At 44.3% G+C, this 24,209-nt stretch overlaps 1 protein-coding gene across 2 annotated transcripts in view; it reads right to left on the bottom strand.

The window, feature by feature from the left end:
- Window positions 1-6,902: 6,902 nt before the first annotated feature.
- Lbh (LBH regulator of Wnt signaling pathway) overlaps window positions 6,903-24,209 on the bottom strand; it is a 32,157-nt gene continuing 14,850 nt past the window's right edge. For both annotated transcript variants that reach the window (XM_076942243.1, XM_034514223.2), the window contains exon 3: window positions 6,903-9,509. In XM_076942243.1, coding sequence (XP_076798358.1) covers window positions 9,321-9,509 — 189 coding nt within the window. In that variant the 3' untranslated portion in view covers window positions 6,903-9,320. The remainder of the gene's footprint in view (window positions 9,510-24,209) is intronic.

A 24,209-nucleotide genomic window follows, 5' to 3' on the forward strand; every position in this document is an offset into this window, starting at 1 on the left:
TAAAGATGTGCGCCACCACTGCCTGGCTTAAAATATTATTCTTAGTGTGTGTGTGTGTGTGTGTGTGTGTGTGTGTGTGTGTGTGTGTGTGTACCAGAGGTTACTACTGAGTGGTTGTTTCTTCAGTTGCCTTTCCTCTGTAGTTTTTGAATCAGAGTCTCTCACTGAGCCTGGAGGTCTTCAGTTCATCTAGACCAGCTGGCCAGGGAGTCTCAGGGAACCTCCTGTCTCCACCTCCTTGGCACTGGGAATCCAAACTCAAGTCCTCCTTTTGAGACACTTTACCATGTGAACCATTTGCTCAGTCCACAGCATGAGTCACAAAAATATCATCCTATGCAAAGGAACAGGGGGTCAGAGACTCTAGACTTAGTGGCCCCTGGTCCTGATGACCTTGGCCAGAAAAACTGACCTTTAATTGTAGAACAGAAAATTGTGGCCCCATATGGTGTCAACTGCATGATCCCAACCCCAGCCCCTGACATTAAAGCCCCCTACATAGCATGCTCTTCCTTGCTCCTGCACAGCAGGGCTGAGATCCTGAGGTTATTTTTATCTTGTGGTGCTGTTGTCTGGTAAAGGTTGTGGTGGGCTCCAGAGGCAGCTAGCTTGCAGCGAGTTTCCGGTGTAGCGTTCTCCTTCCTCATGCATGCTGTCTCTCTCCTCCGGGCTCTGGTGGCACTTGCTTCCTGTAGCTTACCCTTGGCTTTGGAGGAGAACAGGGGCACAGAGGTCTTCGGAGCCTTTCACCTGTACCCTGCCTGCCCAGACCCTGCCTTGGGTGCCCCAGATCCATTTCTTGTGTAGAAAGGGTTCTCAAGGTACTTATCCTCAGTTCCCCTCACACTCGTGACTCTGTTATGGAAAAAGTACAACTTTCTAGAAAGCCAGATTCACCAGGTTGGTCTTAAACATTTGACTGTGAGACACAGCAAGAAAAATATTTTATGACCCAGCACAGATATCCACCCATATCTATGGAGAAAACAAACATTCCACCAAAAAATATAGTCGCTGTTCCTTCTCCTGTTGCCCTCTGACCCCTTTTCTTCTAGATATTTTTTTTCTTTCTTGAAAAAAAATTGGTTGCAAGCCACAAACAAGCAAGTTGATTTTAAAACTATTTTGAGTCATAATTCAGTTCAAAAACGCTACACCAGATACTTGTTTTGCTGTAGTTTTTCTTTCTGACCTGGGGCTGACTCTTGCTTTTGAGTTAGACTCATTCCTTAGAAAAGGAATCGAGTTCTGTGTTCTTTTGACTTAGAAGGTGACTATTTGGGATTCCACACATGTACTCAGTGGAATCAAACTCGGTCCCATGCCAGTCTTATGAAGTTGGCCACAGAGAAAACATGTACACTATGATAATGGGGACATTAAACCAGAGTGGCTGCTTTTCTTACTTGGTTTTTCTCTCAGCTTGCTGGCTGTTAACATATTTACTAGTATATAATTGATTCTAGTATGGCTCATTTTGGGTTGCAAACACAGTGTATTGTGAAGCTCTCTGGCATCAGCTTCCTCGTTGATGAAATACAGTGAAAATGCCGTCTTCACGGGAGAAAATAACAAATGCAAATAATCAATTTGCTGCCCAATGGGATTTAAAAGATGAAGTCCACTGCTGTTTATCATCTCCACCATAGCTAGTTATGTGAAACAAGACCGTGCCTTATATGAAAAGCCAGGATTTGCTGAAGTGTGGTCAGTGACCGGAGAAATGGAGAGAGGCCAGCGCTCTGTAAAAGGGAGCCAGACAGAGAGAAGCGTAAATTTGTTTTGTTTAGTTGGTTTCTCTCTGGCAGAAAATGGCAAGGAAACATTGTAAATCAATGGCTGTTCAATGTAAGCCTTCCATCCAGGTATCAAGAGAGAAGGGGATTCTACTGAGTGAGTGTTGCGAGTCACTGATTCTGAAGTGTCTAGTGCAAAGGCTTTATGGTCCCCACAGCAATCCAATCCCAGGTCCTGATGGCCCATCCACAGGTCAGATGTCCCTGCCAGAGACAGAAGACATTGAGCCTGTGAAAGTTGGGGGCTCCATCCATTTGTTGCTGTCTGAGATCACACAGACATGGTTTATAACATTGTTACTCCACACTGAGGGTGAATGGGGACGTGTTAGTTTACAGTTGTGACTGTGACAGAGTGATAGCATCAGTACCTTAAACAAAGTAAGCTTACTCTCCTCTTACAATTCTAAAGGTCAGAGGATCTGCCTGCATCTGCCTTTTAATCACTGGAATAATGAGTATACAAGTATACCCAACTTAAAATATAGGTTTTTATTACTTTGAGAATTTCATACATGCATATAAAGCATTTTGATCGTATTCACTTCCAATTACCCCCCTAACTCCTCCAGATCTACTCATTTCTATCCACTATCTTCCAACTTCATCTTCATCTCCTCCTTTTCCTCCTCCCTTTTCTTCTTTCTTCTTTTCCTCCAGAAACCACCAACTGTCAATAGCTTCTAAGCTTAGGGCTGGGGTTTATGATCCACTCCCTGGCCAGTGCTAGAATACTGGCCAGCTTGAGTTCATGCAGACAGCCACAGCCATTGTGAGTTCACCAGTACAGAAGTCATGTCTAGAAGATACAGGTTGGCTCAGGTCTTTCTTTACATCTGTTTCTTACAATCTTTCTGCCCCCTTTTCTGAAGTGGTCCCTGAGCCTTGGGAGAGGGGTATGATATAGTTGATCAATTTATATACCCAGCTTTTTCTTTTTTCTTTTTTTGTTTTGTTTTTCGAGACAGGGTTTCTCTATATAGCCTTGGCTGTCCTGGAACTCACTCGGTAGACCAAGCTGGCCTCGAACTCAGAAATCCGCCTGCCTCTGCCTCCCAAGTGCTGGGATTAAAGGCGTGCGCCACCACCGCCCGGCTACCCAGCTTTTTCTTAAATGGATCCTAGAGAGCAAAGTCAGGCCCTTGTGCATGGAAAGCAAGCACTTCACTGATTGAGCCATCTTCTCAGGCCCCCTTTCTCTCTTTCAATGCAAGGACCCTTGTACTTACAGTGGACTTACTTAGATAAACCAGGATCATCAGATGTAGGTCAGCTGATTAGCAACCTTTCTTCCATCTACAACCTTAACCCATCCTCCCCACTTCTGCCATATAATATAACATATTCACAAGCCCTGAGATCGGGATGTAGGTATGTGTAGAGTTGGGAACATTGTTTGATAGCTAACATCTCTTGAGTATTTATTTAGGGTCTGTTGTGGTTCTAAGTAAGCTACTCTTAGTAACACATCTAAGCTCCTCACAGCCATCATCCACAATGGTTTAGAAATGGGGAAAGTGAAGCAAAGAGAAGCAATGGTAATTTGCTTGAGGTCACAGAGCTTGTAGGAGGAAGGGCTGAGCTAAAAATCCAGCAGTCTTAGCATAGAGCTCCCATTCTTGCCATAATGAGAGTTACTTAGGGCTGGATGCACAACTGGATTCTATTTGGTTTCACTCTGCTTTGAAGATCTTTTAGGATGGGCAGTTTCTCAGGTCTACCCATATTGCCAACATAAGTAACTGATTCGGACAGTTTGGGATGGGCAGATCTGTAGATGTCTACGGTTGCCTGTTGCTGCTGCTCGCTTCCGTGAGCACTGTTCACAGAGGGTCATACAACTCTAAATGAACTACTGGTCCATAGCCTCTAGGACCCACAGGTACTACGTGTGGTGTTTGACCTGAGCCACTTGTCTCCCTCCTCTGCCATGTCTCTATACTTATAGACGTGTCTCAAAAATGCCAAGGCAAACTACTACAGGGCCTTTCTACTTGCTATATCCTTCCCCTCCATTTTTCTCCTCTGATCACAGCAGATTCGGCTATCAGTAATTGCATAGCCTAAGGATGACCTTGAATGTCTGATCCTCTTGAATTCTATAACTACAGGCATGCGCCGCCTTGAGTTGTTCATGCAATGTGACACCCGCCAAGATAGTGGTTAATAAAGCTTGACATTTTCCTACTTCTCTTTGCTTTTTCCAATCTCAGGATGATGAACGAAAGGTGCCAGAGTGGGAGCTGCCCTTGAAGGGAGAGGAACACTGCGCTGTGAGGTTACTGTTAAACCCTGTGCTCAACGGAGCCAGAGTAATAAAGCAGGGCCCAGAAGACAGGAGCTATTCATTAGTCTCGGGATCTTCAAAAAGGTAGAGAAACTCCCGACTGTAGAGGCCAGCTAAGTATTTTAGTCTTCACACTCCCGTGCAAGAGCTGCCTGTCTTATCTCCAGTCCCCAGACAAGAATACTGAGGAGTCTAGACAGTAAGAAATTGGCCTGTAGTACAAATAAAGGAGCCAAATTATATCAGTCCGTGAAACACAGCCAAGCTCACCAGTCTCCACTCCATACTCCTCCATTAGGAGGTTTGAAAAGTCGGACAGTGTTGATGGGCCAACCACGAGAAAGGATGAAGGAGCTATTTTCAAACAAAGAATCCTTCTGTCAGAAGGTCACATGAGGCAGAAGAGAAGAGTCGGGGTTCTGTGACTAGAAAGCTAGTGGCCTTCGCAAGGCCACTGGTAGCATAGTTGTTGAGGAGACTATTGTGTTCCCCTGAGTCACCTTAGAACCTTTGTAAGAAAAAATCATCAATTGGCCTATGTCTGGTTATTTCTGGACTCCATTCAGTCTTATTAATCCATTTGTTTATCTCAATGCTAACACTGCTGTCTTCATGGCTGTTGCTTTGTGGTAAGTTTTGAAACTAAGAACTAGAAGTTGTAGTTTCTCTTCCAATATTGATTTGGCCCTTCTGGGTCTTTTGTAATGTGTATAGAAATGTTAGCATCGGATAATCAGTTTTTCAGAAAACAGTCTTCTTGAGATTTTTGATTGCTTTAAATGATTCAAGAAAGCACAGACTTAATTGCATCAAGTCTTCAAGTCCATGAACATGGTATTTCTCTCATTTTTGTATGTCTTCTCTAGTTTCTCTGTTTTGTAGACTTCATTTTCCATGTTTTTATATACCTAACATTTATCTCTAAGTGATATATTTTATATGGTAGTATAAATGTTATGTCATTTAAATTTCAATTTCCAGTTGTTTATTACTACATGAAAATCCAGTACATTTTTATATGTGGGGTTTAGGTGCTACAGCCATGTAAAAACACATTGATTCTCTCTTCTTTTTTGCACTTTCACATGTATTTTCCATATAAATGTCCCAAGGAAGTAAAGAGAAATTTTTCAGTTTGTGTTCAGGAAGTCCACATTATAGGAACTCTTCAGAATACTGGGGTGAAATAGAGGGACAGACTAACATGGAGACGGATGAGTTTCTCAGGCTAACAAATGCATTGATAGCTGGTAACTTCATTATGGCTAACACTTGTATGGATTGATATTCCAATGGATTTTGGACAGCAGCACAGATCACGTGATCATTTCTACTCACCATTGTTTGAAGTCTAAATGAGGGCTTAGTGAAGGCAAAAAAAAAAAAAAAAAAAAGTGCATAACCTAGGGGTAGAAAATGCTCAAAGATTTCTTCTTCAGAGCACCACCTTCTTTCCCTCTGACATTCACAAAGCCTTTGCTGGTCTCTGAGAATCTCACCTTGCCTCCTCCCTCTGAGTCAGAGTATATCAAAATGTGAATCCTCCACTTAGAATGACATCCAAACTTCCCCATCCCTGAGTACCCCCTGGCACATTATTTCTTTCCATCTATCCTGGTCAAAGTCTTTCCAAGCCTCTCTGTGCAGCTTTCTCCCACACATTAAGTCTTTCCTCTCCGGTACTCATATTCCAACCAGTTCCTTGTCAGGTCTCCTGAGGCCTTTCCTAATATTCCCACTGACCTTATAATCACTTTCAGAGCACCCAGCCCCTTCCTGACCTTGAATTTGGGCTTATCATTTGACACTAACATGGTGACTACCATAAGAGCCTGGGTCACTGCTGGACTGTGTGCTTCCCCTTCTGTCTCACAAGTAGTGGGCACTCATGGATGGCTTGGGACCATGTTCCATTTCTCTGTATTCATATCTAGGTCCAGCTACCCTCCTCCCCGAATCCCAGCCTGTATGAACAACCCTATGACACAGCCTGAGCTTCTCTTCCTTTAAAGACCTTTGGCTTCATGTTTTAAAATCTCCCCAAAGTGACTCTAGAAAATACAGATGCCCAGTCCACTTCAAATCATTGAAATCCAAGTTTCTTGAAGCAAGGGCCTAGCATTTGCTTGTGGAATTCTCCAAAGTGTTCTGATGTACATCAGGAACCGAGAACCACTAACACTGAAGAAAGGCTGTTTCCACTCGACCACGTGTTACACGGACTCTCGTGGAATATGAAAGCCAAGTTCTGGAATGGTGTCTGCTAAGTGTAACAGCCACACCCCATCTTCACCAGAGTAGCTGTGGCGACACACAGAGACCCTCAAGGTCAGGCTTACTGATGTTCCTCACAGAGGGAGAGACCAAGGAGGGCCATTATACCCTTACCTGGGATTCCAGCCACTCTCCCCCCTCCTGTGGATCCTTCCCAGTTTTCTGTAATTCTACCCCAGCTGTGTGTGGTCTCTGGAGGTATTAGAGTACACACAGGGTGGAAAGCTAAACAAAGAGGGCACTGAATTTATTCAACGATGGGGAAGTTGTCATTCAGGCTAAAGTGACAGTTTTCAGTGATATGTCTACTTTAGAGTTACCATGTTTCTTAAAAAAAAAAACAAAAAAACAATAAATTCATCAGTTCACCATGTTGGACTTGGATGAACGGGCTTTTCTTCATGTCTCCCCATGAACAGTTAGTGTGAGGGGCAGCAACAGATGTGTGTGAGACCTCTCCAGCCTGAGTCCCCTTACTTGTGAGCTGAATCCATCTCCTTCATCCACTGCAATTTGGTGGGGGGAAAAAGGAACTCAAACCAAAATGGAAAGCATTTTCAAACTTTATTTACAACTGTCACAGTGACAAAAAGTAGTTTGGAAAAAAAAATGCTAGTTTCTCCCTGAGCCTCAATACAGAACAGACAGAAGTCACAGGAGGTTCATCTCACGACAGGCATGTCACTGAAATACTAGGATTTTTTTTTTCAATACGATCAGTTAGAAATACACACAAATTACTTAAAGAAAGAGGAGGAAGAAGAGGAGAAAGAAGAGGAGGAGAAAAAGAGGAGGCCAGACAGGTGCTCAGCCACTTGTCCAAGAGCAGCTGGGTCCCCCCAACAGCCTCAACCGCTGAGGGTCCTGACGTTAGTTGTCAGCCCCTGACCTGCTCAAACAGCACACGGTTGTACAACATGGTCTCGTGACCAGCAAAAGGAAGAAGCCACCCCATAGACACACATATACACAAAGCTGATTTGATACTGGGTTTACAAGCACATCCCATCACACGGCAAGACCAAGACACATAACTGGGGTAGGAGTGAGAAGACACCAAAACACAGGAATTTAAAAGGCCAGACACCTGTCCATAAAGGGAGGCGAGGAATGAGAAATGCTGCGAGAGAAGGGGGATGGGGTGGGGATGAACAGATCTCTGTAGCCAAAACAGAGCAGAGTGGAAACAAGAGAGAGAAGCTCCCCCATTGTGGGGTTGGCCACAGCCCTCTCCCACTTCTGCAAGGAGCCAGAAAAAAGTTATTGCCATCGGTGTGTATCACAGGCAGACGACAGAGGGAAGAGGCAGGGGGAGGAGGGTGACCATCGGCATCCCAGAACCAAACCTTGCTGAATGCCGCGTCAACAGCACACCCCCACGCTCTTGCCCCAACGTGCCCCAGAGCCACACTGACTTTGAGGTATTAAATAGAGCCAGACACACTAGTCCAAAGATGGGGGTCAACCTGGACTGACAGAGACAAGAGGGGACATTGTGAGTGCCTCAGTTGGCTATGCGAAGCCCAAGGAAGGCTTTAAGTCCACCTCTTGACCAAACAGCACTGCTCTAAAAATTCTGTCCGCTAACCCACTATTCCAGAAGGTTCTGAGCTACGATCAGAAGCTAAGTCCAGATGTTAATTTCCTCATGCAACTGCTGCCCTTTCCAGAGACAGGGAAGGTGGGAAAGAAATAAAAGCTGCTATTCTACAAGGATACCCCAGTGCACCCCATTTCTTCTCCCAACCTGTGCTCAGGAGCACCGTGAGGAGAAGCAGTGATCTCACAGCTACTGTCTCAAACTGGATCCCACAGCTGCTCCACTGGAGGCCTGGTACACATGGGAGCCTCAGCAGATCAATGCACCACCACCCAGGGCCCTGCATGGAAGCCCTCTAGCCAGCTTCCTAACCAGGAAGCACATTCTGCTTTTAGTGCCTGTGGAAGCTGGGCTGGGAACCCCATTGGAGTAGTCCTGCTGCAGGTCAGATGGGTGAAGACGGGCCACAGCAGAGCTGGGGACCATCCACCTGACTGTTGTGGCCAAAGGAGAAGGAAGGGCAGGCCTGGGAGAGCTGATTCTTCAGCCCTTCTGCTCCATGGAGACTACATAAGAATTCTTGGGAGACCCACAGGGGGAGGAGGTGCTCCCAGTTCAGCCTGCAGCCTTGGAATGTCCCACAAGGGCAGGAAGTGTTCTGGCCGTTCCCCCTATATACCAGAAGGCAAAAGGGGGTAAATAGGGAGAAAAACCTCAAAAGTACTATGCCTTAAAGCCTTCTGGGACCCTGGGGGCTCTGAGAGCCTGAAGCAGCTACAGCAAAGTCCATGGGAAGGACAGGTGGGATCTTCCTTTCCTGTGCATCCCTCTAGCTGATGGCTTCCTAAGTTTCTCCTGGCCCTATATCTCTGTGGGTGACCAAACACACTTGAAATGAAAGCAAAGGCTGGTGGCTGTGAGCAACAGAGCAGGAGATGAAAGACTTGGTTGTCAGATGCCTGGTAGTTCTCTTTAAAAGTGTGGGGTTTGTTTTGGTTTTTTTGTTGTTGTTGTTTTAATCTAAAATATTTCTTGCTCATTTGCTCACCCCTTCAGCCAGAACCGCCCCGCCCCCCCCATACACACATATGCACTGCCTCTGGCACTAGAGTTCAGATAGGGATCTTAGAAGCAGCACCCCTTCCCCCCACCCCCACCCCTGTTCTCAGCAGCTTCCTTTCTCAGCCTTGCAAGTTGTCAGAGGGCTCCATTGCTCAACGAATTAAAAAAAAAAAAAAAAAAAAGACAAAAAAAAAAAAAAAAAGAAAAAAGAAAAGAAAACCAACTCGGTGATTTTCAGGTGCAAAACGGAAGCCTCATTTGACATTTTCAGAATGACTGTGGCTCACTCTCTTCTTCCACCACCATGGGAAAAACAGTTCAGATATGCTGGCTGGCATGACCCAGGGGAGCCTGCGGGGCTCTACTGGTCCTTCTTTTCTTTTGTTGTCTCTTCACAGTTGTCTTGCTCATCTTCTTGGACCAGGAATTCCTCAGGGGGCCACCGGAGCTCCCCGCTCTCCACCTCCCCTTCTGTGGGCTCCACCACTATGGAGGGCAGGCGGTCTTTCAGTTTGCAGCAACGGTCAAAATCTGATGGGTCAGGGAAGATCTGAAATTTTAAACAAAGCAGACATCTGGTCATATATATATCTGAAAGAGAAACTTGTGTCTTTACACACACACACACACACACACACACACACACACACACACAGAGAGAGAGAGAGAGAGAGAGAGAGAGAGCACGCAAGTGAGTACTGGCTGTCTTCCAAGGATTATGTTCTGCCTTCTAGACACTGTGGGTGTAAGACAGAATCCAGGGGAGTACATTCTAGGGAAAACTATCTCTCAGCCAGATTTTTTTTTTTCTAATTCTGAAGCTAAAAATTTGTGGACCATACCACTGAACAAAAGGGTGGGTGTAACTCTGCTTCTAATTGTCTTACTTCTAGATAAAAGAATAAAAAATCACGCTCCTCAAGTACGCCAGGCTTTGCTTTGGAATAAGCAAGCACTTAATGCCTGCAATCCACATCATACAGAAGACACTAAAACATGCCGTTCTTGCCAGAATAATTATTGGTGCCTAGAAGAAATAAACAACCAAATCGTTCATCATTTTAAACTAACACAGTCAAAAACAAGCGTTACTCATGTTATGTTAAAAGTCCCAGGCTTGGGAGAACTCGCTGTCTAGGCCCTTCTAGCCTGAACAGAGCTACTAACGCTCAAACTCAGGTGTGCTGGCTCCCATGTTCTCATGTCACCTGCCCTTTTGGATCTCACTACAACTGCCAAGTCTAAGCCAAATCCAGATCAAGGCAAGGCCTCCAGTCACACGATAGCTGGGAAAAGCATCCACAGTGCCTTCCCTTTTCACCTGTGAACAACTCCTGGCTTCTTGCCATCAGTACACCTGGAAGACTCGCATCTCCTCCCAGAGTCCCATGGAAGAGGCTCCAGTCTACTTCTGTGCGTTCTTCCCAGTGCTGACCGAAACACTGTGCCAGGCTATAAAACTAGGGGCCAAGTCTGGCTTCCCTTTACACATACTGCCCTGTGACTACAGTTGACCCAATTCTTTGCCCAGTAGCTAAGCACTTAATCCACCGAGCTGCTGGTCCCTTGCCATGCATAGCTTTCAGTGACACACCCAAGAGGGGAGAGGAGCTTTGGTCTGGGAAATCTGGGGCTCACCAGATCACTGACACTTGGCACCTTCAAGGCCATCTCCTCCCACCTCTCTGTCTGACAGACAGGAAACCCAGGCCCCAGAGGGGAAAGGGGACTTCACTGAAGGTCAAGCAGTCTGTTCAAATGCAAGTGGAAGGAAACAGGTATCGGAGAGATCCTGGGAAGTTGCCTGTTTTGCTGTATTCAGAGGGAAGAAATGCTTATGCCACCATCATCTGAGGTACTCCTAGGGTGTCTGATCTTCTATATACACTCAGAGTCCCACATGGGGCTTCTGAGAACCATGGACCTCACAAATCGTCCCAATCCCTACAGACCAGTGATTATTAACCATTTATCCAATAAAGGCGTATTGCTTGGGATTAAGCTTTAAGCCAGCTGCAGGAGTATGCATCATTAAAGACTTAAAAGGGCTCATAAAAAGTATCGTAATAGCTGCCAGAAGGAAAACAAACCAGGGAGGGGCTGGACCCAGGCGGGTCAGGGAGGCCTGGAGAAACTGGCCACCATGTCCTGTCATGCCACGAGCTCTGATGTTTGCCCTTGGGCTTGGTGGCTGGTTCACATTAACAAGTGTGAGCAGGAAGTGATCAGCTAGGTTTGGGGGCCTTTACTCACGTCTAGGGAGCTGAGTCCCTTCCTGAAGGTGAGGTCGTGAGGCATCTTCCTCCAAGTATGAGCTCTGAGGTGTGATATACAGGTGCTCCACAAAGAGTGGAAAGCACCTTTCAGTTTACAGAGCTCTATCAGATATGACTTCACTGAGATATCACTACCACCCCAGGGTTAGCGAGTGTCTGGGCCTCTGAAGGTCAAAAGGCAGAGCTAGGCTGAACTGGGTAGGATACACCTAGGGTACACATGATCTCTCATGCCACAGAATATCACAAAGGATTCGGGCACCCCAGGCCAGCAGAAGCAGAGCAACTGATATTACCACCAGCTAGAAATGTGATTCTGAAGATGTATGGAAGACAATGCTGATGATGAAGGAGGCCACGGCTGAGCAGAGCAGAGGTCTCCATGATAACCGTATATAGTAGGTAGTGGTACATTCCTAAGAGCAAAAAATGAAGGCTACATTCCTAGAAGTCAGCTGCTCCTGGACCAAGATGTCTAAAGGACCCAGATGTCCATTCATTTGAGGACACAGGGCTGAGGCACCGAATCTGGATTCTTATTATCCCCTTGACATCTACTGCGTGATCCATGTCAAGGCCTCAAGCTCTACCGCACCCCACCAGTTTCTCCTCCAGAGAAATGAAGTGGCCTGCTTATCACACAAGATGGGTCCAAGTTTTTGGCCAACACAGAAGTGATACAATGCTTTGAGGACTGAAGCAAAATTCAAACAGCAATGTTTTCTTTGCAGTGACACTCCCCCCCCCACACACACACACACACACTTAGGCATAGAGTTAGTTTTCACTCTCCAAGGGAGAAGCCATCCTTCTAACACAGTCATGAAAACAATATCCATCCATGGCTTTCATACCAAAGATCCACAGTCAAGTCTTTTAAGTCCTCAGGGGCAATCTGAGCATCAGACGTCTGATACTGTGGTAGTTGCCAGACACCTTCACACTATGACCTACTCAAAGCAGGAACCATTAAAGAGAAAAAGTTATTTTACGAGTTATTGTATTTGTAAAAAAAAATAACTTTAATAATTGCTATACTCCTTCCATCAGAGAGTTTCTTTTATTATCAGATCACACAGATTTGTGCCACGGAGAACTGTAGCTCTCTCCAAAAATAAACAACAACAGAACACACCCTGCACCAAAACAGCCTCTTTTGTTTCCCCGGGAAAAGACAGAAAGCCTTGCAAAAGTGTTTCTGACTCTCTTCCAGCACAATCTTATCTCCGGCAGCTGCTTAAGAGGCTGACCCAGAGGAGGTCAGCATTTTTCCACTAAGTCATGGTTTTTAATCATCTAGGCAGCAGAAAAATGAGAGGCTGCAACTACAATTTGATGGGGTGGGGAAGGCAGTGGAAAAAAAAAAAAAGAAAGAAAGAAAGAAAAAGAACTCTGTTGCTAGACTTGCCAAGCACATGACAGGTACGGCTGGGGTGGCAGGCAAACAAAGTGCTGCACGCTGGGCTGCCCAGCAGAACCTGGCAAAGAACAAAGAAATGTCCTGTTCAGAAACACTGCTTCTGGTTAAACCTTCAAGTCCAAAGAGCCCATCCTCTCTCAGAGCTGCAAACCAACAAACAGGAAAATCCCTTTAGAGTAAAGGCTCTTCTGGAGGTAGCCTCGGGTATCTCCTACCCTCATCCCAAGCAGGGCAAGTTCAGAAGCATCCAGCAGCCAACTGTATTTTCTTCAGCCCTATCCCTTCCTGTCTCTGCCATCACTACCCTCCACAAGCTGTCACACCAGGGATGCCCAGGATGATGACATGGACAGAACTAATGAACACCAAATTCCCACCTCCACAAATGGAATAGAATCTTGTCAATCACACACGCCCAAGAACATCTTGGATTCTACTTGAGCAGCATGTGTCCAGCCTTTGTGACTGAATTTCACAGGAGGACACCTCGGTAGTGGTGCCCTTCGCCAAGTGGCCTCTAGTCACTATGGGTCCTGACATTTTGGGAACTTGAGATGATTTCATGGAAAGGTAGAAGGAGCTTCAGAATGGTCTAAGTCTGTATAATGTGATTTAGACGCCAACATACTGGAGTTTCTGGGTGTGAGGGCTAGCATAGTCCAAGAGAATGCTCTGCTGTAATGAAAATGTTTCCTGTGCTGTCCAGTACCGTGGCTACTCTTCATGGGTAGCTAACCGAGCTCTTGAAAGATGGCCGAATTTTACATGTGATTTAAATAAACATAAATTTAATAAAAACTGAAACAGCTACCGTACTCAAGCTACATAATTAATTATGAGAACAATGAAAACAAGATTTTCAGGGAGACTGAAGCTATTGGACTGGCTGACCAATCTGTGAAACCTCAGAACAGAGAGCTGTGGGCCAGAGGCCAGGTTTCTAGAGACCATCAACTCAGCAGCAGCCTTTGTGCTCAGGTTAGAGAGTTGCTAGTGAGCCAGTTCCCATCTCATGAACAGACAGGAACCAAAAGACAAAACTAGGCCTCCAAAGGCCCCAAATTTGGAGGCTTAGCTATATCAGCTGTCTGCCTTTGAGCCAGGTGACCTAAACCTAGCTGCCTTTGGGGTGGGGATAAGAAAGAGTTACCTGGCACCCACTATGGAAAATGTGAACAAGTCTAGTCTTTGTGGCCCTTCCCTGTCTGTGCACTGCCCGGCCATCATCTCTGACAGACAAGATGATCTGGCCGCAGAGAGGGTGGAGGGCTCAGCAAGGAGCTGGGAGATGCTAATGGGGAAAGCAGACACCAGCAGGTGGGGCAGATGAAAGGTGCTTAGCTGGACACAAAGGGCTAATTACCAGCTGTGCAAGCTGAGACGCTGGCAGGCCTGGATACCCTGCTCCTCTTTGCTGGGGAGGAGCAGAGGGCAGGAGAAGCTGGGGTGGGAAGGAGAACAGAAGGCCTGGGAGAAAGAGTCAGGCTAGCTCCCCAAGGTGCTGTGCACACAAAACTACACAGTAAGCCTTTACCCTCTCCAGTTGCAGACAGCAACAAAGAACCAACCCCAAGTCAGCTATGGAAAAATAGCGCACTGTGCCTACAGGTGGCCCAGGCTTTTACCTGGCCACTAACTCTTGCTGTCTCTGTGGCCTTGGTTGGATCAAGTCAGTTTCTCTGGGCCCCTTGAATGAAAGGAGGAAGTGGTTTGGACTCTGCAGGGTTGCTGGGGGAGGGGGTGGGGTTCTGATGCTGAGCCAGCCCTCCCCTCCCTTCCCCTCTATAAATCTGGATTTATACTAATGCTGATCTTACAGGGCTTGGGAGAGAGTCAGATTCAGGTGTGTGTGGACATGCTCTGGAAACTCTTAAATTGCTAATGTTGGTCCTTAATAAGTAAAGCAAGGGCCCCCGGAGGCGGAGTATTCAGAGTGAGCCTGGAAAGTCAACAACTGTAGTTTGAGACAGGGAGCAAATGAACTGGGTTTGTACTCACAAATCCCAGTCCAGGTTCTTTGGAGAAAAGCCTGTGATGTCACTGCCTTCTTCCCAGAGCCTCCGGTTCCCCCGAGGACATGGATTAGGCCAGCTGGAATGGATCAGACTCTGGTCTCACCATGGAAGGCCTGACTCTCCTCCCTGGGCCTACTCCAGGGGCTTTTACCCAGAGAAGTCAATTCCCTCCTAAAGCCTAGCTTCCCAAAGCCTGGAATTCTTAAATTTCCTTAAGAACAAGAATGGATTTGCCTTGTGTGTTTATTCCTTCCTAGGAGGGGCTGGTCTGTAACCATGAGCAGATCTCTCCCAACATCCTGCTCTGAGAATGGAATGAATGAGCAGCTGCCAATTCAGCTAATACCCTGCACTTTGGTCCTTAACTATACACGATGGCAAGAACCACAGTCTTTGAAATCTGACCTCCCGCTATCTAATCTCATCATGTTGTTAGTACTGTTAGCATCTTACTGAGTTTTCAATGTGGCAAGTGGCTGGGAAAAACACAAGGCTTCTTAGGGGCGGAGGGTTCTAGAGGGGACTCAGAGAAGCCTGCTGCTATCCACTGTGTACTGTCTCAGCTCCCAACTTTTCTCTGAACCGAAGCTATGGGACATCCAACTCCCCCTGTCTTGCCCTTCCGATGCTTCTAATCCTTCAGGGCACTTGAGCAGAGATTTGAGCTTTATATCAACTCTGAACCTCCTTCCTTTGGATCAAAGATACTTTAAGTGCCTAAGCCTTGAAACAGGATGGAAAAGGAAATCCTCAGGGTAAACACCATCTTTCATAGACATTTCTCAAACACACACCCATCCTGCAAGTCAGGGGTTCCAAATTCCAATCAATTAGTACTAATGGCTCCTGATAATGCTGAACCCAGAAATAGATGAACCTTCTGGATATTAGAGGATTTCCCTAAAGTTCACTGGGGGTATAAATGATTTCAAATATCTACATCTTATCAAACATGTGTATCATCCTTACTTCTTTGAAAGAAGACAGCCTCCTGCCCAGTCTTCCCAATTTCTCTCTCCATCTTCCTTCATCAGTACTACCCACCTATCCCATGACTATCTATCCTCTGTCAGAAAACTCAGCCTGACCCAGCTGCCATTTCAACCATATCTTCTGTCTTCATTTTAGAGACAAAAAGTCTTGAGTCTTTAGCCCTGGCATCCTGTCTAGATCTTGCTTCTAAAGTCTACCCTACAACTTCCAAATCCACCCCCACTGGGTTTCCCCCCCCCCACCCCACCTCCCACTTTCAAATTTCCCAGGTCAACTCTGCTGTCCTGTCTCAAGGCCTTTGCCAGGTTTCACTCACCACTACTTTTGCCCCATATTACCAGATCAACATGTCTTGCTCCCAAAGTTAAGTCATCTGCTAATGACCCATCTTTAATGGTATCCCCCAACAAAACCTGCCTAACAGTAACATATATCTCACTAGCTGATAGCCCCACTTCTCTCCTCAGCCACATTCTGTTCAGTCTAGAGAAGCCACTTTCAAGATCCTTTCAGGGAGAAAGCACAGATGGAAATGAAAATATTTTTGGCAATACTCAGTTTCCACTTGCTTTTTATACCGCGTTGACACTTACACTGTGGTATAAAAAGCCACAGTCAGTGAAACCACTGGCACTGTCACAGTAGCCTGGAATGTGTACCTGTCATCACTTATCATTTCTCACCTCACAGGATTAGATAAAGACAAACAACAACAAAGTAACAACCCTCTGCATACTTAATATTCATCAAATACTGACTCCTAAATAATACTTTCATGTTTGGAATGATAAAATGCCAAGTTAAAGTAAAGCATTCCTGCTGTTTACCAAGCTACCAGGCTATCCCCAATAAAAGCACTGGCATGGTTGAGTTGCCAGCTAAACTAGCCACCTTTTCAAAGGACCATCACTGTACTTGAAAAATTACTCAAAAAACAAACTATGGTTATTCCAACATGCTCAATTTCTCAAAAATGACAAAGTATATTACCATTTTAAGGGGAATGGCTGATATTATCTGTAACCAATGATAAAAATAGAGCTCTCAAGAGAAAATTAGAATTTTGGGAAATTTGTATCAGCTATCATGAGCTTGATAACTTCCTAATTCTTGCTAGCTTTCTGATGAGACCAGCAGTAATATTAACAAATATTCCCTTTTTAAAATATTGCACAATGAAATGTATCACCATTTGAAAGATCTTATTTCCCAAATGATGAGCAGGATACATTACTTTTTTTTTTTTTTTTTTCCAAGACAGGGTTTCTCTGTTAGCCTTGGCTGTCTTGGAACTCACTCTGTAGACCAGGCTGGCCTCGAACTCAGAAATCCGCCTACCTCTGCCTCCCAAGACATGTTGATCTGGTAATATGGGGCAAAAGTAGTGGTGAGTGAAACCTGGCAAAGGCCTTGAGACAGGACAGCTGGGATTAAAGGCGTGCGCCACCACTGCCCAGCTAGGATACATTACAAAACTGAACTTGAAGAAAAGATCCAAAAAAAAAAAGTATAAGCCAGTCTAATACATTTTAATGTAAGAATACAAAAAGTTCACACATAAGGTTTTGTCTGAAAACACATGACAGTTAAGAAACTACCACTTGTTGAGTGTGTAATACTAACCCTCAGGAGTTGGAGGCAAGGAGAATTTGAAATTCAAGGTTATCTTCTGCTGTATAACAAGTTGGAGGGCAGCCTAGGCCACATGAGGTCCTGTCTCAAATGAATGTCAGGGGAGAAGGAGGAGGGAATGTGAGGACAGAAGAGAGGAGGGAGGAGGGAATGGGGAGAGAAAAGAAAAGAAAAGAAAAGAAAAGAAAAGAAAAGAAAAGAAAGGAAAAAGAAAAGACCCCACCTACTACATGTTACATTTTGTTGATATACCAAAACAATCTGGAAAAGATGTGAAACTATGTCTCCTATTCCTAAGTGCATAACCTGTATAAGCCAGATTTTATTCATTTAGTTCACCCAACATAATGCAACGAATTTACTCACGAGAAGCACATCTGAGAATCTCACCATCTTCCCTTAGACCAGACATAAGATTTAAAAATGTAAAAACAATGCTTTTCCTCTTGCTAGGATTTTCCGTTTTGGAAAATATAGTTATTTTATGAAAAAAAAAAAAAACCTATTATTTATATCAACATGGAATTGCTTCATTGTTATTCTAAATAAGCTAATAAGTGAAAATTGAAAAAATCTGTTTTAATTCCTAAAACAATAAATTTAAAGACATAGCCCACATAAACAACAGCTCATAAATTGGTTTTTTTTTTTTAAAGTATAAACTGAAACTTTTTTTTAAAAGTATAAACTGAAACCCAAAATTTAGAACCACTAGCCTGAGAGAAAAAGCATATCCTCCGAAAGGTAGCTAGGAAAGTCAATGCTGAAGACAACATACATTTTAACACACGTTTTAACACTGCAAAAGAGTCCAGTGGAACATCAAAGGTGCCTTCAGATATGTCAAAGGCTCACATGTGAAGACCTAGTAACAGGGGGATTTCATGTCATCATTAATCTGTCCAACAAAATTAATAGAGATTAATTCTTACTATGGATGAGGAAATCAAGGCCCACAATGGTGATGAGCCACCTGCACGAGCACAAGTAACACAAAAATGAGAGCAGAAAATAGTTATCCAGATGCCCTTGACCCCTCTGGGTTGAGGGTTCTGAGCTTGGTGATCTTGGTGGTGCCCAAAGGATCCCTGGGTAATGCGACACCATGCTACTTTAGAGGAGGACTCATGTCAGAATGACTGGTCCAATCTCAAACTTGCCTCCCACTCAGATGCTTATTCTGGGAGGGTGGGGTTAGAGGGCCTGTGGGTATCTATGCATCTTTGCTGGCATCATCACTAGAAGAATTTTGAACAACTATGCCTCCTTTTGAATGTCCAAACACTTCTGTTATATCACAATGTTAACACCTTAAACAAGGATGTATATACTGCTCTTTTAACTATACCCAGTGTTAGGCTCAGCACAGTCGTGTGTACTTACAAATCCAGCACTCAGGAAGCTGAGGCAGGGAGGATCATTGAGAGATCAAGGCCAGCCTGAGTTACATATTGAGTTACAGGCCAGTCTGCGCTACACAGCAAGACCTTGCCAAAAAGGAAAGAAGGAAGGGAGGGAGGGAGGGAGGAAGGGAGAGAGGAAAGAAGGGAGGGAGGAAAGAAAAACAACAAAAAGCTCCAATACACTAACAACAAACTATACTCAGTGTATTGTGAGAACTATAGCAATTTTATATCAACCATTTTCTACTAAAACACTCATAAATATTCTCCTAAGTCAACTTTATAGTATTCCTTTCTCTATTTTAAACTATACTTCTACTCTATTTCTAAATAATATTTATACTTATTTTGTTTTAAAATATAGATAATGTTCCACTTACATAACCCAGGCTAGCCCAGAACTCACCAAGTACCCCAGGCTTGCCTCTCAAACTCAAGATCTTTCTACCACAGTCTTGTGAAAGCTGAGATTATAGACATGTACCTCCACATCTGACTGGATATTTTCTTAATATATTTTTATATTTTTAAGGTTTTAGCCATTGGTTTTGCATACTTTCCTTCAACAAAAGTTCTATTATGTATATAAATTGACATTTTAAAAAGTCCAGTGACCTTAAGGTTTTACAAATTCAAATTTTCTGTATTGGCTCAATGTGGCTATTAGTACTAAATGATCAATAAATATCACAAGTAATTACTAAGTACAGAGATTAATTTTTATTGGATAAGTTTCTCACTGTGAAGGGAGGGGGGCTGCCTGGACATGTGTTTTGAATAGTCCATTTCTCTGACGGCCCTGAAGTTTCTACCCCATGGCCAGCTGATCTCTTTTGTAAAGAGACAGAAAGACAACCTGGACAGAAAGTGGAGAAAGAGAGTTAGTGAGGTATTCTTCAGAATGATAATTTATACAGAGCCACAGAAGGAACCTGAGGGTGAGAGCATGGATTTCCTTAGAACCTTCCCTGCTTTCATGTTCCCTGGAGAGTTTCTTCAACCCCTGGGGCAGCTGCCTTCCCACCTTAACACTGCAATATGTGAAGTAGTCTCTACACAGGGGTCATTGAGAAGCAATTTGGCATGAACCACTCTCATACTAAAGTGCCGAGGGAAACAACCAGGAAGCATCTGGAGGTGGTGAATACGTTTCGATGGGTAAATAACAAAAAAATCGTAATTGAGTACTAACTGTCATAGTGTTTCTACAAAACAGGGTACTCAACTTTTGAAGAAAACAAATCCCTTCCTAGCCAGTCCCCATGTTAGCCACCTAAAGAACCATATTGCAAAACATCCCACTCATGGGGACAAGTGTCTGCCAGCCTTACAATGCCACCTTCATTTTCCTGTCATAGCCGCTTTGGTGTCAAGCTCCTTTACTTGCTTGGTTAAAGCGTATTTGCTTAAATATCAAACTCTATCACCACAGAAATAGAAAAGTAGCCTGTGCCATGGGAAGCACTGGCATTTTCATCAGCCAGTAGGAGTTCTGGACCCCAGCTTATGCTACTTACATGCACCGGAAGCCTTGCCAACTCATTGGGTAGATGGCCAGGTGGCCATTAAATTCAGATCTACTTCTAAGTATGTAGTCTATTCTAACATCCAAAGAAGCAAACCCAAGGACCCCAAAATGGTTCCTAACATTAAACCGCCATTGGCCAAATAGGACAATGGCTGGCTTATATACTTTTGTAATCTATAGAATGTGTCTTTATTAGCTGTTGGTTAAGAATATGATTACTAGCTATTTTTTCAGTGCTGGCTAAATGTTGCCTAAGCACCATCAGTTTGTTATCATCATGCACGTAATAAATAAACAACAGGAAGATGCACAACACTGAACATCCTAAAATAACAAAATGCCTTTCTGGTCCTGCCCACAGCTTTCATCATCATCCATCTCTATAGATGCTGGCAGATTACATTTTAATAAACTCATGCATTCCGTTTTTAAGGTACTATATAATCGAGAGGCTTGATGTTGTCGGATCTCTTTGAATTGGGAGTTCTATTTCCAGGAATGTACTTCAAAGAAACCAGGGCTGTGCAGAGATTTAAGTAAAATGATGTTCGGATCACTGTGTGTCTCAAGAACAAAAGATGCCACAACCTAGACATCCAGCAATCAGAAATGGCACATACAGAGTAAAATACTGTTTTCAAAAAAAAAAAAGAAAAAAGAAAAAAAAAAAAAAAGAAAGAAAGAAACCCAAATGACAAGAACATAATCACAGTGTTATATTAAATAATAAAAAAAAGATTTGCTACACATTGAAAAATATGCACAGAAAACAGTCAAAAGTAAACACACCAAAATACTCCAGTGATAGGAATCTGAATAGCTTGTTCTTCTTTGTTCTGGTCTGCTTTGCTACATTCTGTGAAGAATAAAATATTACCTATATACCGATAACACACATACATCCAGCCACACTTTTGCCCTTTGACTCAAAAATCCTACTTGTAAAACTATTGTCAAGATATAATATAAATTATTCAATGAGGTTTATATTAAAAATTTAATGTAAACTATCACAGTATAAGACAAAAAAATAACATTTCCAACAATAAGACAACAGTGAAGCAAATTATCATCTGACCTCCTGATATATAGTGAGCTTTTCCAGAGTATAGTGGTGGATATCTTTAGGGAGGCTGAGACAGGAGGACTGTTGAGATTTCAAGACCAGCCTGGGCTACAAGGCCAACAGAGGCAGCTTAGCAAGAACCTATCTCAAAATTCAAAGTAAGGAAGAATATGCATCTCAGTGGTAAAGCTACTGACCAGCATGCACAGAACCTTAGACTGCATCCCTAGGACCAGAAGGACAAAGAAAGATAAAAATAATATTGTAGTGACACCATGATGTTGGTGACCAGCGTTATTTAAAACTTCAAACCAGAACTAGGTATAAATTATAACTGTATGCAATGCACTAGAAGAGAAGGTTAAAAAAAAAAAAAAAGATGAGTTATGCCCCATAAGTGTATGAAAATTAGAAAAAAAATACAGAAGAAAATGAACATGTTCTAGTAGTCACCCAGTTTTGTAAAGCACAAAAATAACAAAACGCATACTTTCTCAATGAAAACAGGAAATGACTGACAAGAAGGGAAGGAAGGAACTTTCCTACAACTACAACAGTCTAACTGGAAAAATAAACCCCTGCTGAACTAGGCTGTTGGGCAGAGGGGGAGTGAGAGCATGGACGGACTCAGCGTTTACACCTGCTCTGTTCACGGGCATGGTCATGGGGACGGAGTTTATGGTCTCCAAAGTAAAGGCAGAAGATGAATTCAAGGCAAGGGGACCAAGCACCCCTACAATGGAGTTTGTGATGTTCTTTCTCTTGGCTTGATCCATGCTACTTCACACAAAAGATCTAGGACCATTTTTCCCTTTTGGCTCCCATAAAATCCCTGGCCAAGAAGCCAGCAGTCAACCCAGCTTTAGTTATATGGCTGGAAACATCTACTATAAGGCCTAACCTACAAGAAGAGGAGGAGGAGGAGGAGGAAGAAGAGGAGGAGGAGGAGGAAAAGAAGGAAGAAAAGGAGGAGAAAGAAAGAAAGAAAGAAAGAAAGAAAGAAAAGAAAAGAAAAGAAAAGAAAAAAAATTGTCCCAATGCAAGATAATGAAGACCAGTGTGAGGAGGTGGAAGCGGCTCCGACCCATCCCCTGAGGTCACAATGCCACCCCAATAACACTTTGGAAGAACACTGGGTAGGGACAAACATTGTCTCTTAGGTGGGTTTGTGCAGTTCAGAGGCTCGCCTCAAGCCAAGGATAAACTGCAGGACACAGGATTTGGCTCGTTGACACAGATCCTTGCCTCCCCAGGCTGGAAAGGAAGGAAGCCCGGCACACTGCAGCCCTGTGTGAATGAGGTCCTGTCTTCCTATCCTGTGAGGATTATTTCAGACTCAGGCCTGAAAGATCATCTCAGGACATTTGCCAGACACCCAGGAATAGCTCTTGGCTTCAGTCACATGATTCACCACCCAAATGCATTCCTTTTCCTCACCGTACAGTACAATCCTCCTCTTCTAGCCAACGTAAGAGAGACTGGGTTGACTGGGAGAAAATGCTGAACTTGTTAAAAACAGTCACCATGGGATTGCCAAGGTACAGAGACAGTCTCAGGCCAGGAAAGGGAAGGAGGAAGGGCCCAGTCTATCATTCAGGACTCATTAAGCATCTGTTTGTAGACACTGGGAACAAAGAGCAGTGTAAGACATAGCCCCCAGCTCTGCAGCATGACGAACACACGGCTGCTGGAGGAGGGAGGGGGAGACCCAACACAGGCCTTTTGAGAGGAGCTGTATGAATCCAGTGTGCAGTAGGCTGGCTGGCCGTGAAAAAAAGTCCTGCTCTCTCCATGGCCAGGCACAAACACACTGTTGTACCCATGGGGGTAAGGAGGAAGGAGAAATCTCCCAGGGGAACAATTCCAGCCATCTGTAGGCCCCAATCCAGGGACTTTCCACAATACTGAACATGACCTTTGTATCTAGGCTTCTCACATAGAAGGGAAGGTGCTGGAATCTCCTACAAAGAAGACTTTCAGTGCAAGGGTGTGTGAAGGCTTAGAATGAGCCAGTGTCACTCAGAGGGGACAGCACACACTTTCTAAGTCTAATGGACCCGGCTACCATCCGTCTCATCACTATGAGAGAAACAGAAGAAGGGTCAGGAGAAAGAAAACTTATCACAATCCCAGCAATGCGTCATGTCTATGGCTGACTGTCTTCTGCTACAGGTTTTGGGGATATTAGCTTTATGTCTCTCTGGGGACAACTGAAGCTTTTTTAAACTCTGATGTTTGTGAGAGATGATTTCCTGGTGACCATGGAGCCTCCAGGTCTTGCACATGCTCTTTGAGTCCTTCAGTCCTGGCTCCAGGGCAGAACTACCATAAGGCTCTGGGCCTGCAAGAAGCAGACACTGGGGGATGACAAGAAAGGCCAACCCACCACTGACCCTCTTGTTACCCCGGGAGATGAAAAGTAGATTCGGGATGCTTATGTCTCTCTAAGTCAAAAGGAAGGCACAGGGGGCGTGGGAGCAGTCAGGTGTGTGAAGAAACTGCTCCTTCTGGTTTTCAGAATGGCCTTCTGGAAAGGAGCGTCTGGGTGCCTCTCTGACTGAGATATGATGTCAAAGGCAGGCATGTGTGACCAAAAGTCAGAGCAGATAGAATAGCAATGTACCAATGGCAGCCAAAGAAGAGCCTCAGGAGCCTCCGGCAGGGCTGCAGCTATAGCTCAGTTGGCAGAGTGCTTGTCTAAAATAGATAAGTCTTTAGCTTCACTCTTCAGCACCACAAATGTAGACACAGTGACACAACTTGGTACTCCAGCACTTGGGGTGAGAAGCCTGAGGTCACCCTCAGCCACTTGGAGAATTCTAGGCCAACATGAGTAGAGAGCTTGTATATAATTAAGTAATACAATAATTGTGGGAGAGTCTACCGTGTGTAGACCTAAGTATGGTAATTAAAAATA

This window comes from Arvicanthis niloticus, chromosome 11 (assembly GCF_011762505.2).
Source record: "Arvicanthis niloticus isolate mArvNil1 chromosome 11, mArvNil1.pat.X, whole genome shotgun sequence".
Classification (NCBI taxonomy): Eukaryota; Metazoa; Chordata; class Mammalia; order Rodentia; family Muridae; genus Arvicanthis; species Arvicanthis niloticus.